At 39.0% G+C, this 17,491-nt stretch overlaps 1 protein-coding gene and 1 long non-coding RNA gene across 3 annotated transcripts; one reads left to right on the top strand and one right to left on the bottom strand.

Annotated features, from left to right (window-relative positions):
- Positions 1-3,979: 3,979 nt before the first annotated feature.
- Positions 3,980-12,350, bottom strand: LOC310896820 (potassium channel, subfamily K, member 16-like). Its single transcript, XM_083829641.1, has 5 exons — positions 12,076-12,350; positions 8,985-9,099; positions 8,278-8,444; positions 5,642-5,807; positions 3,980-4,204 (listed from the first exon to the last, which is right to left on the bottom strand). Exons 1-5 carry the CDS (start codon positions 12,286-12,288, stop codon positions 3,981-3,983), a joined length of 885 nt encoding a protein of 294 aa, XP_083685767.1. The 5' UTR covers positions 12,289-12,350; the 3' UTR covers position 3,980.
- Positions 5,692-13,863, top strand: LOC310896821. 2 transcript variants are annotated; one of them, XR_014581859.1, is made up of 3 exons: positions 5,692-6,758; positions 10,226-10,372; positions 12,783-13,863. It is a non-coding gene; the product is annotated as an uncharacterized lncRNA (long non-coding RNA). The 2 variants fall into 2 exon arrangements; XR_014581860.1 differs by lacking the exon at positions 5,692-6,758 and adding an exon at positions 9,110-10,124.
- Positions 13,864-17,491: the final 3,628 nt, after the last annotated feature.

Below are 17,491 nucleotides of genomic sequence, written 5' to 3' on the forward strand. Positions count from 1 at the left end.
CGTACAGGCGATGGGAGGTGCCGCCCGGTTCTCCCGCGGGGAGCAGCAATCCCTGTGGGTGTGTGAAAAGTTTGTAGTTCACCTGTTTTGGTGCAGTGTGGAAGCTGAGGGGGAATAAACGCACTAAATTTCTGAGTAGGGTGCCGTGATGTGCCGTCTAAAATCTTCCTACGCTGCCCTGCGATTTTCTTGTTAGTGGAGTGTTTGTGCTGTCACAAGTAAGGCAGCGTTCAAGCAGGCTCAGTACACCACTGACTGGTTCTGGTAACGTGCTAACATTTTTTTTTTTTTTTTTGGGGGGGGTGGGAGATGCTTTAAGCTCATGATTTTACTGACAAGATGCAGAATTGCACATGCAAACCTCTGCCAGCGTGAAACTGGCGATGTTTTGCTAGCCCAACTCCTGCTTAGAGACTTCATCCTACACGTTCATAAAAAACAACCAACCAACCAACCTTGTGCTGCTCATTGCTCAGTCTTAACTCTACCTTTTCAAAGTATTCTTCACTGAATGATGTTTAAACTGAAAAAAGAAGTCGTAATATATCACAGAAAGAAAAGATATTAAAAATGTACATACTCAGTTTTCTTTCATTTAAGATACAGAAATAGACACATGAGCTGCACTTTCACATTATAAACATTAAAATCAGACAGTTTGTACAAAGCACACTACTAAATATAACCCTGTTGAAACATTGCTGACTAGTCATAGAGCATTTAATGTTTACACTCAAATTATGTTAAACAAATTACTGGTGAGGCACAGGGTTTGTAACTACAAGCAAGACTGCATGCAAACCCAGGGCATCAAGCATGTGCTTGCTAGAAGGAGTTTGGGGAGGAAGAGATTAAAATTCACAACAAATCTTTGAAGAATCTTGTAATATTTTAACAAACTGACTGGCTCATATTCCTGAATATTCTCTGCAATGTCACTTTGCAATCAGAAATAAAGTGTTGTACACCTGAGGAGGATATGTATATATCAGCCTTCTATTTTAAATCTCCAGAGAGACTGGCTCAGATATTTGCAGATGATGTTCTGGTGTTGTCTGGAAGGTACCAAAATTTTGGAGGATGAGAAAGGGCTTGCTGAGTGAGGTTAAAGGGTAAGTGTAAGCCTGGAAGAAGGTTTGGTTCTCGCCTTGCTCTGGGCTGCTCATGATAGCTCAGGACAACGTGCTGCTACTCTACTTCACAGATGGGATGTGGACACTGCTGGGACACTGCTTCTGCCAGAGGCTGCAGAGCTGAGTTCACGTCCTTCAGAAGTGCTGTCTTCTGCGCGGCCAGGCTGAGCATCTTGTAGCTGGTTGTGTGGGCTCCATTCTGCGCAGGGTTTCACTGGTAAAACAGGCTATTAAGAGTCCCTTTGTGCACTCCTCTGGCTCCTTGTAAGCTGTCATGACCGCACAATTCTTCCAGATTATTTTTCTTAGCTGGTCAGTTGATAATTGTTGACCAGCTTTTTGTTAGAGGAATAGTACTAAGAAGCACTTGATCCATCCATGCACAAGAACTGGGCCAGTGCTGCCAGTGTGTAGCTCAAAATAAGCTTTATTACAAATGTACATGACCTTTAGGAACTTCTTAAGATCTTGAAAAATTGACAAAGAGAGAAAGCAATTTCTATTACTTGTATAACAGAGGGGAGGTCATCAGTATCTTTTTCTTCTCTTTTCCAGTATGGCCAGATGTTTGATTTGAGTTTTTTGTTTGTTTATTTTGAGTCTTCTGGCAGGCAGCTTGAGAACTGCTGCAGCTACTGTCAGCCTTACTAAAAGCAGCAGGAGCAAAAATTTCAGAAAATAGTCTCGCTGTGCTGCTATTTTGTAAATCAGTATCAGATACAGGGATAATTTTGTGGACTGAGGTAAAAGCAACCCAAACTCCCTGTGGTCAGATGTCAAGTAAGAAAGATTTTAACAAACACTTTGCCAGTAAGTAGTGTATGCATGCTTTTTATCCCTCATAAACCTCGTTATCACTTTTTATAGCATGCAACATAGTGTAAAACAGTTTATATCATCACCTTTACACTACTGAATGTTTTATGGCTGGCTGTGACTAGATAAAGCAAGGCAGCATGGAAAAAGCGAAGCGAAGGAAACCGACTGGTTATAAATTCAGTAGAACTTTGGCTTTGTCTTTCATACAAACAGACCAGAAATGTCTTACAGTGTTGTCACAAGACAGGTACAGAGTATAGCAAAGGTGATGATGTTATGAAGTGCATATACAAATGTTATGTCCAAGAAGAGAGAATCCTGAAAGAGTATGTTTCTCAAGTGGTTTGCAAAGATCCAAAAACCCAGACAGGATAGAGGTGTCAGTGACAGAGGTTACAAAAAAAATTCTTGCAGAAATTCATGGGAATGACTAAGGAAGATCAACGCAGAGACCAAGGAGATAGAATCTGTGAGGTAGGTAGGGGTAAGACATCAGGAAAATCTCAGTTGGGATAAGCATTGGAAAACTCATTTTTTAAATGAGTAAACTACAGATGGCTTTCTTACATGCCAGCATTTCAGATTTGACAGCCAGGCTGCGCTATTCAGGAGTCAGCAATGAACACCAAAGAAAGAAATAAAGAAAGCACTAAGTCAGATGCAAGAGCAAGCATCTGTTGGACTCTCCTTAGAAGTCAAAGTCTAGGACAGAAAGTATGTGAGAAGAGATTTGTAACTTACACACAAGTATTTACATGTTTTAGGGACACTTCCCCAAAATGAAATATCAAAGTAGCTGCTGAAAAGCTGACATTTGATATTACTGTAGCCTGCCAGCCATAGATTAGCCTGGGCCTGGTCTGCATGCCCAGTCATATTTCACTCACACTTTAACATTAAAGTTCCATTTGTAAATGAGTTTTAAAAGAATTAGTTGGTGGTTAATACGAGTTACAAACATACTGAACAAATAGCAGTGTGTACATAATTGTGAGCATATCCATAGAATGTGTTAGTGATGGTTATAAACAATCTAGTATGGTACTCTGGGTGAATGAATAATTGTTTAATCAAGTTTCTGTAGTTTACTTTAACATGAAGTGTGACTATAGTTTTCTGTCTCAGTGACAAGCCTGCTATAAGGTGTTTGGATGACCTCCTTTGGCTTTTCTGCCTCTTTGGAGGTGGCTGCTGCTACTTTTGTCTTGCAATAACTGCGATAAAGTCAAACTCCCTGTTCCACTGCTAGTGCACCATGCACGACTGAGGGTCAGATTTAACACAAGAGCCTATCAGCCTTGTTTAGAGGTAAATGGACAGCATCAGTTCTGTACAGTGCACGGTAGTTCTTCAATGAACTGGCCCAAAGCAAATGACAGACTCTAGTAATATTTGTAGTCTGGCTGGAAATAAGGAAATCTGCTTGCATTGAGATTTAGTTTAAAGTGCTCGTTTTGGGTGGCTGTGAAATGAACTTGATAAGGACTGCTCTGAGCCGTCAGTTCTCTTTAAACAGAATTGTAACAGTCCAGACAGTGCTGGATAGACATAAAATTTGAGAGAAACATTTTAGCCCCGGAACTAAAGAAATGTTATCATTTTATATAAAAGCTGCTAATTTCAGATGATATCAAATAAATCTTAATTGGATGGATGCCATTAAGCAGGTGGACATTACTGTTGGTATTTCTTTGGGGTTTTGTTTGCTTTCTGCTTGGAAATGAAGAAGGATTTCTGTACCTGACTTTTTCCACTGGCGATTCTTGGTGACAGCACTTCTTATTGGAGCTGGGAGGCAGTCACCCTGGATTCCTTGAATACAAATGGCTATGAGAACTGAACTGAATTCTAATAGAAAAAAAGAAAGGATAGCAATTGCTTACTGCAGGAGAAGGTGCCTTTGTTGAGTGAGAAGTGCAAGATGAATCCTGGAACAGTTTTACCATGTGTGCTACTTCTCTGAAGGTTTTAATTGGCTCATGCCCTGATGAAAGGTGCTCTTTCAAGACTTCTCTCTGTGTACCTTGCTCAGGTAGGTATGTGGATTCTAGGCTGCTCAGGTTCATCTTCCAGTTTGGTTGTGTCTCCTTCTGCCAAGCTTAAGTCGGGCTTGTGCCACTTCAGCTGAAGGAATTTTTCCATCAAGTCAGCTCCCACGTTGAAGACCAGAGCCAGCCAGGCCAAGCCAAAAACAATCCAAATTGCAGTTAGGCTCCTGTATAGTGGGATATAGTGCTTGTTGGGGTTTGTGCCTGAAAAATCCATGAAACTTCAAGTATTAATCTTGACTGCTTTGGACAACATACATAGTCATAACCTCCCCTCCTCTCCCCCGCAGGTGTGCATGTTTACCAAGTTTGTGTGATCTATGGGCATTTTTTATCAATTATTATTATTATTTTCTTTTTCTTTTTTGTTCAAATTTCAGGTTAAGATTTGAACAGTTGGCACCAAATCTCTGAAATTGAGGCTATATAATAAAAATAGTCACATCTACAGTTATTAGGTCTGAACAAAACCGAGTGTTCCCAGCTGCTGACAAAAGACAAACATTGTCTTGGAATCACACTGCTGAATCCATATTAGCCAAATTTTACTCAAGAGACACACAGGGGATCTCATCTGATTTCTGAAGGTACGGTTTACTACCTCAGTGATATAGTGATTTCTTTTTGTAGTGTGACATACTTTGGTAACCAGGGTTCAAAATCACTTGGAGAATATTATTTGGGAAATGCAGCCATTTTAAGTGTTTATGAAAATCTTAACCCCTAGTTTGGTATTTCCACGAAATGAGCAGTTGGTGCAGCTGATACAGATGCACAACAGCACTGTAGCCATCCATTTAGTCTCTGTCATCCAGGTCATTGTGAAGTTCCATAGTGTCCATGGTCAGGGTGGGATGGGTTTTTCTCCCTTTCTCTCCTTTCAGGACATAGTTATGACTTCTAGGGTAAGAGAACTACCCCTTATGAAGTAACCGATCCTTTTTCTTTGTTTGTTTGTTTGATTTTTTGTTTGTTTGTTTTTAAATAAGCATACTATATGTACTGTGTTAAGAGCATTTATTCAAATAAGTGGACAGAAAGGCAGCCCCTCACATGTTTCTATTGCTATGCTTCAGCCTAAATCTTTAAAGACTACGTACTCTCACAAGTTTTTTATTATTATTATTATTATTATTATTAATTATTATTATTATTATTATTTTTATTTCTTCCACAGCTGTCCTGTGTTTGTTAGCAATATTATCCATACTGTAAGTACTTAGCATTTTATATCTGACAGGATTTTGTATTGGGAATGGTAGGCAATTGCTGAAACAGATCACTATTAGGAGAGCATGGCTCAAAGTCTTAATACTGACAATGAGATTTCATTTATATTCCACCTATCACATGTGGTTTACATTCATACCAGCCTCAACTTAGTCACTGCTGAATTGTTTGTTCAGTGGCATACATGAAATGAGTTTGGTGACTCTCAGCTTAGCTGCCAAGAGAAAAATGTCCATGTCATAAATCATCTCATTACTATCAGCTCTCTTTCTCATACCATATTTATAGTGGAATCTATGCTCTCTGTACTTAAGCTTATACTACAGTACCAAATCTCAGCAAAGCACCTCCCAGCGAGGTGAGAATACAGGTAGACAGATAAAATTTACCCATGTTAATCCTTATTATTACCTACTACGTAGTCGCCAAATCCAATGGTGCTCAGGGTGATGAAGGTGAAGTAAAAGCCTTCTCCATAGCTCCAGCCTTCTACGTAACTGAAAACCAGTGGTGGGAACACCAGAAATAGCAAGGTCCCTGTAGTCAGGAAGACACCCACTGCCAGTGTTTGAACTACCTGAAAGATAAAGGGAAGACGGCAGCTAAATAACAGTGAGCATCTGTTTAGTGGAAATTGCTGTTTTGCTCTTAATCACAAACCTGCTCCTGCTGGGAGCAATGTCCAAACAGGGAAGGATAAACCAATGCTTCTGTGCACTGCAGGCTGACCTTGCTGTTTATCCTGCACACAGATATTGTACCTAACCACAAATCCAAAACAATCTCAGAATTAGGAAAAAAAAAAAAAAGATTTTTTTAAAGCTTTTTGCAACGAGTTTTTAAGTACACTCAAGTTATATTTTCAAAATTACTATAGCAACCATAGGAATGAAATGCTCACTTTATATTTCCATTCAAATGGAGATGCTCTTGTAATCACTTGGATCCAGTCTTTTAGGAAAAGCACCAAGTATTGCATAACTCATGATACAAAGATTGGCAAGAACAAATTAGGGTTCTCTTTACTGTGACTGCTTCCAAAGATTTATAAAGTGGCTTGCAAGAGCTCAGCCAAAAATATGTTTGGATGAAATTTGAGTGAAGTCAGTTTGCCTGCTTTTATTTTAAACTTAGAAGCATTCAGAGCAGAACTGTTTTCTGTCAGCACGGGGTAGATCTGTGTCTCTCATTACAAACTGCCTTTTGGGAAATGTTAAGGCCAGCTAAGTTACAGCATATGTGGCTGCACCAGATAGATACACAGAAAGGTCTGCGGATGGGTTGTGACAGGGGAATGGCCCAGTGGTTTGATCTAAGAATTGAGGATCAGAAACTCATGGGTTGCCAGGGAACACAGTCATGGCTCTGGTGAACTTTTGACTAGTGCTGTATAGTCTGATGCAAACTCATTGCAATCGTTTAAAAATGCCCTCAAGGGCATTCAAACCAGAGCAGGATTTTCTATGCATGTGCCTACTGTGACATGATGAAAAGCCAAACCACTTTGTTTATAAAATGGAAGATCCAGGTATCTTTTTATTTATTTATTTATTTATTTATTACCTCACTCTGTATTATCCCACATATAAAACAGTTTGCTGAGCTCAAACTAGGGAAACTTGGCATGAGGCTACTGGGTGACTTTGACAAATCACTTCTGCATTATGTACCATGTCTCTCCAGCTGTATAATAATCCTGACCTCATTTGTGAAGCATTTTGAGAATGACTTATCGACATGTTATAGTTGATTTCTGTTCTCATTTAGTTCATTCCAGAAGTGTGATAGTATTTAATTAGATAATAAAGATCATATAAAACTCTATACTGAAATTCACACTATTACTTTTTACCCTGGCTTTTAAGAGCTTTCTGGTACCAACATATAAGGTAGAGGAAGTAAGTCAGGAATGAGGAAGAATTTATTTTAATTAATTTCCCAAGGCACGATTAAATTGTGGTTAAAAGGAGATTAAACAATTTCTTGGGAGAGGCTTTTCGTAGTGAAGAAGCAGATAAAGGTCCAAAGCTTTATCTGTTCATAGGAGGTACCCCTCATTGCCAACAATGAGGTGATGATTCAGTTGTAGGTAAAAAAAAAAATAAAAGAAAAGATCACATCCCTGAATTGCCATTGAAAATATCAGGAAAGATCTAGCTAATCTAGCTATAGTAGCATGAAAGTTCTTCTGGTGGAAGAGCTGCATGTATTTGAGGAACAGGCATACGTTAAGTCAGCTAAGGAACTTCTTGCTCATATAAATTAACTTTGCATTTGGAGGTACCTATATGGCTTCACCAGAAAATCTTTCCCAGTGTAGGTAGAAACTCTGAAATGTTTCAACATATCTAACACATCTAGTCTCCCTTTTTGGTAACTAAAGGGGTCAATACATTGAACTTTTACTCAGAAACATGCATTAACTTTGTTACAATTGAGCTTCACATATTTTATATTATCAGTGTTTCCCTTATTCCAATACATCTGGACCAGTTCAGTGACTCACCAATAAATTATAGCTAAAGAGAAGGACGATTTATTTACATTTCAAAAAAAAAAAAAAAAAAAGGAAGGAAGTGCTAAATTACTGGCACAATCAGGGAAGGTAATTCAGCCAGATTAGCAGGCCAATAAAAATAGTTTGTCTTTGCACAATGCAGACCTAGATTCTGAGATAGATACCAGCATAGGCAAGATAATAAGGGCTTGATTCAGCAATGCATGTATGTGGACGTTTTCTGCTAGAGTCACCACAACTTAAAAACCCGGCTCAAAATTGAGGCCACGCTTGCTTAACAGTTTTGCTGAATCAGGGTCTAAAAAGGCAAATCTGGAGTCCCTCAGGCAAAAGGAAATTACTTTAAAGCTATCATATATAAATACAGTATATCAATTTTCTGATATAGAGGGCAATGTAATTGCTGCAGTTCAAAAAGATGTAAGCACTCTCCAGGAGACCCAACCTAGCAGCCTTACTACTATCTAAAAAACAGTTTTTACTAGTTTTGAAACAGTGGAAAAAAAAGATAGATTGATTCATGCTGTACCTGGGCACGGCCTGGCTTTTGCACCCATCTTTCCAGCATCATCAGATGAGCATTGAGGCCTTTCCCCAACTGATTAAGGAAGGCCAGGTTGAGCGGCACCCCGAATAAGGCATAAAACACACAGAAAACTTGTCCTGCCACGGTGCTGGGGGACCGGTTACCATAACCTGGAACAAAAAAAGGAAACGGCTACATCAAAAGACTTCACAGTCAGGCTGCAGGCCATCATGGCAATTTCCTAGGCTTGGAAGCTTACTTCTATTAAGCTTCAGGGACCTGGAGGCCTGTGATTTTCCACAATGAAATCTGCCTACAAATTGCCATAGCTTATGATAGACCCCTGTGCATTTACTACTACTAACAGAACATTTAACAAGGAAAATATTACCCTTAGCAAGTACTGCGACTTTCTTTAGGTCTCTGATTTTGTAGTAAGTGCAACTGAGTGCTTTAAAGCAACCTCAGGAGGTACTCTGCATGTACAATATCATATTGCCTGTGCCAAAGAGGTACTTGGCTGTTTTTGCAGGTGTAATATGCTGGATAAACAAGCATAACAGGTATAATATAAAACTGATAGCAAAACATAATCCATAGTAGTCAAGTTGGTCTTAGAGGTGTATTCTGTCCTCCAATTTTATTTTTCTGTGGGCTTTACAGGACAGATGGAGGAGCCCCCAGCTTATAAGAAAAAAAGAGTTCCTCACCTATAGTGGTGACAACAGTTCCTGCAAAAAAGAAGGAGTTGCTGAAGTCCCAGTTACTGGGATTTGTAGAGTTTCCTTCTGGGTTGACCCCTTTTTCCCATGCTTCCATAAGGACCTAAGGCAGAAGAGGTTAAAGGAGCAAAGATGAGCAACACATTAGAGCAGATCAGGAAAAATGTCTGGAAAAAAAAACCAGCAGAGAAGTAAATGCTGCTTTCCATCTTGAGCAAACAGAGCAATAAATTGTGCAGATAACTGAGTAGAGTGACTAAAATGACCTGAGAGAGGTCTTATGCTGACATGGTAAAACACTGAAATAGAGCTGGCCAGGAACTAGAACTCTTATCAATGGAGAACTGGCCTTTGAAGTAGGATTGATTCCACAACTACTTGAAGGCTAAGGGGAGGGGAATGGAGGGTGTCCCCAGACACATCAAACTGGGAAAATTAAGTGAAGTTATGCCATAAAAAATACAGACAGTTTCTCTCCTTTCCTTCCTAGCATAGTCATTGCACTCCAATTTTAAATTTGGGCACATGTAAATTCATGCTTGTACCTGAGGGGAAGGGCATGGGGAGCATGCTCATTTCTATTTCCAGCATGTAAGTACTAGTGAGGATGGATTACTTTTTTAGCTATGGCTTCCCAGTAATTTTCAGCTGATACCAGGCTTCTCCTGGTTTGGAGATTAGCTAATGAAATATACTTTGCCATTCCAGATAGCTCTTACCAGATGATAAAACTACTATGTGCAAAAAAAGATCCAGCTCCTATTTGTCTATCAAATACCTTATAAGCTGCCTTAGTGAAGAATGTGTTCCTTTGTTCTCCCTGAGGATACTCTGTATGAAACAGGTTGCCTTCTGCTCACGGGCTGGAGTTTCAAGAATCCTTTTTTGTTACATACCAATTTTAAGTCCAGGTCACAGACTTCATCATCTTGCCAAATGCCTGAAGGACTTGTGAATTCACACTCTTGCTTCCATGGAATGTTTTATGAAGCAGGACATGAACAGAATTCAACAGCAGCTCCAGCCTTAGATGGTTCCATGAGCATTAGACCAAAGATGTTCTTTCTTGATTCAAATATTGACTACTGCCAGAAAGATTGGTTATCTGATGAATGTATCCATGACAAGGTAACTGATTTTGCATTGGTTTGGCAATATTAGCTTATATTATCTGTGCTGGTGGATTGGGGATCCTAAATTTAATAGCTAATGTTATTCTTCGTTAACAGCATTGTTCAAGTCCATCAGATAGGCCGGCTAGGCATCATCGTATGTGATCTCATGATTGAAGAGCCAGAAGAATTTCTTTTCAGTATGACAAAGAACTTATCCATTAAAGGCCTGGTTTCAGAATGGGAAGAACTTGACACATGGTGGTAAGTCTATTACTAGTGATAATTGATATGGAAATAGGAAATGTGGGTTGATTCTCAGATTCCAGGATTTAGTTTTTAAAAAGTGGAAATAAGGAAGTACAAATTTGTCAGCTGAGTGGACTGAATCTAGTGGCTGTGTCTATGAATACTGTCACGCTTTTTAGGCTGGAACTTCTGACATTATGAACCGGCTTCCTTGACCATACAGATAAAATGTACAGTGAGACGATTGCTTCCCTGCACTAGTTTTAGAGTTAGAAATTTCATCTGGAAAGAATTCTATTCCCTACTATTTGTAAGAGCTGGACTAATTTCTTAACAGGGGTTATAAATGACACGTGAGTCATTTATAGGCAGAAGACTATTGTTGAATACTCTGAAGCTTGGTGCATTGTAGCTGATAATTTGGCGCCCTCAACCGGTTTTGTTTGGAACAGCTGACGTGTGAAAATGTATCTAACTCAGCTGAGAGGCAGCAAAATGTGATTGTCTGAGAGGCCCAGCAGTCTAAGGAAGCTCCACGGGAGCCAGAGAGGAGGATCTGGGCATCCATGAACCCTCCCTAAGGTTTGTAGGGTACCAGAGATTTAACTAAGCCTTTTAACCCTATAAATTATCCCAATTCGGTTTAGAATGAGATTCAGGGTCTTCTTCTCTACTGTTGTTACCACAGAGCCAAGGGAAAAGTGGGTAATACCACTAACTGGTGTAGCTGAGCTGGAAGAAAAGCAGACTTTTCAGGCATGTAAGCTTTTGAAAACTCCAGTCATTTCCTGGAGAAAGCCAAATGTTCCCCAAAAACATGTCACAGTATTAGTCATCATCAAAACATTGTCCTTGTAGACAGAGTTCAGGCACCTTCTGTTCCCTTTTTGATCTGAACTTCACTGTTTGCTTACACCCGTTTATAGAATCTAGGTTTTTATGTTGATCTGAAGCATGTGCCTTGGTGGAAATCCTCTGATTCAGACAGTGCAATCTTGCATCCTGTTCAGTGTTTCTGTCAGCTTTAATGACCTGAGAGATAGAGTTCAAACCATTTAGGCACCTAGCTCTGTGTCTGGAGAAATTTTGAGCATGAAGAAAGTGATAATTCAAGGATTTTTGCCCATTTCTTACAATACTAGAATGACAGGATTTGTCCATAAATAATTTGAGGAATAGATTAAAATGTAATTGAAGATGTCATTGATAAGTCATATTGAATAAGAGCTCTTTAGCACTTATTATAAATGATAAATAACACAGCTTATGATGGCTGACTTCATCTTTTGTTTAGAGGCCTGGAAGTGCAGGACTGCCTTCAAGTGCAATAGATGATTTCTGGTAGTAAAGAAGGGCAAAATCTGTGCAAGTTTGGGCTGAAGTACCTTGGCAGGGCAACCTACTTCTTGTAACGTTTTTGTCCCCATGCATAATCTCCATGCAATAATTACTGTGGGAGCTACAAAACATGAAGCTGAAGGTATTATAAGGTAACAAAAAGGTTCATTAGCCGTTTTGCAGCTTTTGGGTGTTCATGAATAGATCAAAATAAAGTGGTATGGGAAGGGGCTTGAGAAACCACTGCCTTTCTCTTGTACAGTTAGTCCTCCAATGTTGTGTTTAGCAGATCAATTTATGACATGTTTGGCCAAAACAGTATAATTACTTCTAACAAAAATAATGCTTGAGCCAAAATCATGGGAGCCTGTTCCTCTTACCTGTACGAACTGCTCCAGGGCTTGCCTATCCAAGCATGTGTAGTTCTGCAGGAATTTGAGCTTCTCCAGCTGAAACTGGTCTCGAGAGTGGGTCTCTGCCTGCTTTTCCAGCAGCTGGAACACCATAGCACCGAGGAGGAGGTAAAAGAGATACCCCAGTACCAGCAGTGGAGTCCAGCTGTTCTGCCAGTTGGGTACTGTGAGAAAGGGCATGCTGCTGCTGCTGCGAGTCCCTGCTTAGTACTTACTAGGTTACTGTCCCAAGATCTGCACTACCCCAGGCACCCTGAAATCACACACTGGTGTTCCCAACAACGGTGCCAGAGATTTTTCTAACAAAATATGGGTATCATGCCTATACAAAATGAGACTAACAGGTAAATTTTATCCCTCCACATACTTTCTCTATCCAGAACAAAAGGAGAGCACTTATAGCTTAATAAGAATGTGAATCATAGCATTTTCCTCTTACAAAAACAACTTTTATCCAAAGATCTCAATGAAATTAATGAAGCCTGACACAAACCCTCTGAGATGGGCACTGTTTTGCAGGCTGGGAAGCTGAAATAAAACTGGCTTAATGACTTACCCAGGGTCATATGAATGTAGAGCCACAAATAGACTCTGAAAATCTTCACAAGTAAAGCCTTACTCTAAACACTAGACTTCTGTACAAGAAAACACTATAAACTCTCTAATTACAACAGACTCCCCAGAACTAAGAAGACTATGGAGCTGAATAAATGGAAAAGTCAATAGCTGCCGTCTGTACCATAAAAACATTGCTGGTACCAGTGAAAGCAGCGTGATGAAGCTCAAAAACATCCTGAATTCAGCCTGGTCCCAAGACAGAGCTTCTCTTTCTTTCTTAACCAGAAAAAGATCAGCCCCTCACTGCCTTGCCTGCTGGTCCTGGACTCTTTGTCAGATGATTCCACACTTCAACACCCCTTAGTCCACACAGTTAGAGAAGGAATCACTCATGCCTGCTGCTTTCAGTCTCTGTATTGTCCTTTTATGTCCAAATGCATAAGGGGGAAGGAGAGCTTCAGGTTAATCGTTAGCTAAAAAAGTATCAGAGACTCACTCCTGGGAGCACTGATGATTATCACGCACTGAAAATGAGCAGGACTTGCATATTTTTCTGTAGGAAGACCCTTATGGCTAGAGTCATCCACGCCAGACTGCTTCTGAAAAAAAACTCTTACACAGAGCGAGAAGGCCATGTGGCTAGAGCTGCAATTTTGTTCAACTCTTTCCCATTAAAATGTTCTGGGTACAGACATCCCCTTTGCTTAGTATTAAGAATTGTTTTCCACCTACCTTCGAACAAGAAGTAGTGCTCAGAGAAAAACAATGAAAAAATGTTTTCCTTCATATCCTTATCAGGGAAATCCCTGCCCCTTCCACGTGAACTGTGCTCCTAGCCTGCAGCCAGCCCCCACCCAGAAGAGGATGACCGATTGGCAACAGAAAGCTTCTTGGCACTGTGGGAAGCAAAGAGTATTGTGGAAAACTCCCAGAAGAACATCTTGGACTTTGTTTGGGACCGCTCTGTTGCTGTGACTGGGGGACAGGAAGCAATCAGTAGAGATGTGCAAAATGTAAGGACGCAGAGCTTTGGTGCTCTGGCATGGATTTTTTAGCTGAACTGACGCACGATAGCTAGAAGTTACAGTTGCATTGATATTGCCAAGCACAACAACATTATGAACCAAACTGCTCTGATGCAACCGAGATATCCAATTTACTTATCACTGATGGAAGACCTTCTCATAGCCTGTGCTGAGGATGACTGGCAATTTTACATCTGGAGTATCTAGCAAGAACTAGATACTGTCTTCCATAATTAAAAGGTACAGCTTGTTGTTCCGTGCCTTGTGAAATATTATGGGTAAATGAGCCTGGGATGTTGCACAACTGCCTATAAGACTAGCAGGGCTGTCTCTGGTGAGAGATCCAGATGTTTGTTGCGTTACAGTTTGGAAGACCTACTTCTGCCATTCCAAGAGAATGCTAGCCTACTGGTTTTCTGGAATGGATGCAAACATATGCACGTAGCTGGGCTGAGACAGATTCCCACAGTTGAAGTAGATTTCACAATTAAAGGTACTAAACTATTCAGTTATTAATGATCAGATAAAGCACTGAACCTTTATTATGTCCCATTCTGCTCTATTCAGTTCAGTTCAATAAAGCATTCTAGCTGCTACACTTAGAAGTCTAAAGTATTATGCCTTAAGAAAAAAATGTCTGCCTAGACTTAGTTTTAGGATCTTAATTTTCTGAAAGCTTTGGAAATTAGTCACTAAAATTTTCAAGTTGTGCTTACTGCTAATCATAGAAGTTTGGATATTCCTACTTAAAGTATTTCAACATTAGCAGTGTTGGACAAATGAAATGATTTCTAATAAGCTTTCAGAGGAGGTGTTCTCATCTTTACCATGGCTATTTGAAGAGCACTTAAAAAAATAAAAATCAATTAATGGGAAATAAACAGCTGGAGAGAACTTTGAGAGGCACATGGAATATGTGATAAGATGTGTCCTGGAGATGATGTAGAAAGCTCTGCTTCTGCAGACAGAAGCAAAAAATAAAAATAAAAAATCGATTATATGTGCACTAGAAACTGAAGAGTAAATATGCAGTTAGGGATGAACAACTTCATAGCTGAATGACCATATAGATAAATGCAAGAGCAAAATCACAAGCACATGTTTAAGAAAGTATTTTCACAAACTTGCACAGTTCCACAGAGGTAAAAAGAATAGAATAGCATGTTCTGAAAATGTGAAAGGTAACAGTCTGTAAGTCACTGATGTTGCCATATTTACTCCCACTGAAAAGCTAAAGAAATATGTATCTGTAGATTTCAAGTTATGGAAATCATCAATATTCTGTCTGCAAAACTTTTTTTCTTTCTTTCTTTCTTCCTAATTTTAGGTTACCACATTGGAATAAAACAAGATTCTGTGCAGTAGCCCAGAAGTTATGTCTTGTCGCAGGTAAAAAGAAACTCAAATATATAAAATTGAAATTAAAGAGAAAACTCATGGTTTCTGAGTGAGTTCTAAATCCAGAAGAGTGAGCTCAGCATGCCTTACCACATTGGAAATGAAATTTGGCTTCCAGGTAGAAAGACTAATAAATAGTATACCAAAGTAATAGTGTTAGCAGATCCCTTTTGATGATGGGATGGCAAAGCACCGTGTCTAATCTAACTTCTCTTATGGTTCTATAATAGTCTTCTGACTAAAAATAAGTAAAAATCGAGTCCACAAACTTTAGAAATAAAAATTCATGACAGAAAAAAAAATGTTCTTGACTGTAGCTAAACTTGGAAGTTGACTGTTACTCAAAGGTCCTACTGTTCCAGTGCTCCCTGCCAATGCTAAACACAAGAGTGCATTTAGTCTCAAAGCTACGGAATGAATTCTCACAAAATGTATTTTGAATCCAGATCTGAATCTGACCTCCTTGATTAGTTCTTCAGTTTTCCTATCTTCCTCCCTCAATGCTATTGTAATAGATGACTTTCCCCAGAGAAAATCTGAGCCCTCTGGAAAGGACAGGTACCAAAATGACACCCTGGCCTACAATCAAGGTCATGAATGACCTTATATATATTACATGGAGCAAAACAAAGGATTCAGAGTTCTCCAATTACTTCACCTATTGTTGTTACAGTTCCTAACAATTCTTAAACATGTACAGATAATAAATAAAATTAGGCCTAAAATAAATGACATAGTTTCCTCACTCTATGTTTCAAAAGCCAGAAAAAAATGCCATTGTGATCAATAGGAGAATAATTTATATAGATACAAATAAGATTTTCTAAAATAAGTAATTCAGTGTTTGAAAGATACCTTGGTTGAATCTGTCATCCTCAAAAATCTGATGAAGGATGACTTTTAGGACTAGTTTTCCTGAAAGAAACTTCTCTGAACAGAACTAGATGACAAACTGGATGCAAAGATCCAGGGACCCATTCTTCTTCAGGTTATGCACTACAGCTTGAACAACTCATACATGGAAATACTGAATTGTTTTGAACTCGTCTTGCTCCTTGAATGATTTATGACAAGTGCTAAGGAAATTATTTAGGACCATGTTAAATATAAATAGCAGTAACTTAGTGCATTTCTTCAGGCATGTCACTGCCATCTGGCAAGTTTCTACTTCTGATTTTGTTCCCACTCCAAATTTAAGCCAGTAATTTTGACTTACTGATTTACACTCACATAGGTGAAAACATGGAGCATTTTCAGATAAAGGTTGCCTTATTGGTGAGGTTTCAAAGCAAACATTACAGGAAGTGAAACAGAAAATAATATCGGAAGATCATTTAACATTGATTTAAACAACAATAAAAGTGATTACTATGAAATAATCTAAAAATAGAAGTACAATTATTGTGGTTATTAACAATGAACTTTGAAAAGACAAACAAATTCTGTACAGAGCTACCAAAAAAGCTATATCTAGCAAGGCATTCCCAGATTTTCATCTTATTGACATCATTTCACCAGATGGATATTTGGTACAGGTTGCACTTACAAGATCTTAACACTTAATTCTGATGAAGTGCTCTGAATTTATACTACTAACATAAAACACTTGCATCTTATAATTTATCAAACCAATAAACCCTCTCCATGGGAAGATATTACAATATATACTTACCCTGTTAATGTGTGTGAACCTCATTATTCCACTTCAAAGCCTCTTTCATAACAAATACAGAAGTGAAAACAGGAGATTGAATTGGGTGTGTCCATCTTCCAAGCAAAATAAACTCAACATAAGGTTATGTCATTTTCTCAAAACTGGTGAGCTCAAGGGTTTCACTAACATGGCACCAGACTGGGCATAGCTCCCTGGCAGATTCAGCATGAATGAGAACAGGCCCTTTAGCCTTCATTACAAATCTACATCATAACCTGTCCCTCCCAGAAACTATATTGTTGTAGGAGATGTCAGTGGATGTCTATCCTCTCCTATAATAAACCATATGGAAAGATTGAAAATGCCTTGAAATGAGAAATGAGATGAACCACAATGTCTGGCATGAATTAATCCTGGAAGTATCTGTATGACATCCAGCACTGTACCACTACTGCCCCAAGAAATTTCCACAAACAAGACTGGTTGGATTTGCTCTGGTTGAAGATAATAAACATATTGTATTTACCATATAAACATTTAAACAACCAGCAACTAGTTATCACTGTGAATAGACAGGAGTTGGCCATGTATGAGAATCTCTATACTTTGTGACAGTATTTTAAAGGTGGCTTAGGCAAGACTCAGGTCCATTATAAAAGTGGGCCACAGACTATTTCTTCAGCATGGTAAATGCTAAGGTTATTTCCAATTAATCTAGACATTATATGAAGATAGATTATTAAAACAA

Source organism: Anser anser (genome assembly GCF_964211835.1).
Source record: "Anser anser genome assembly, chromosome: 3".
Taxonomy (NCBI): Eukaryota; Metazoa; Chordata; class Aves; order Anseriformes; family Anatidae; genus Anser; species Anser anser.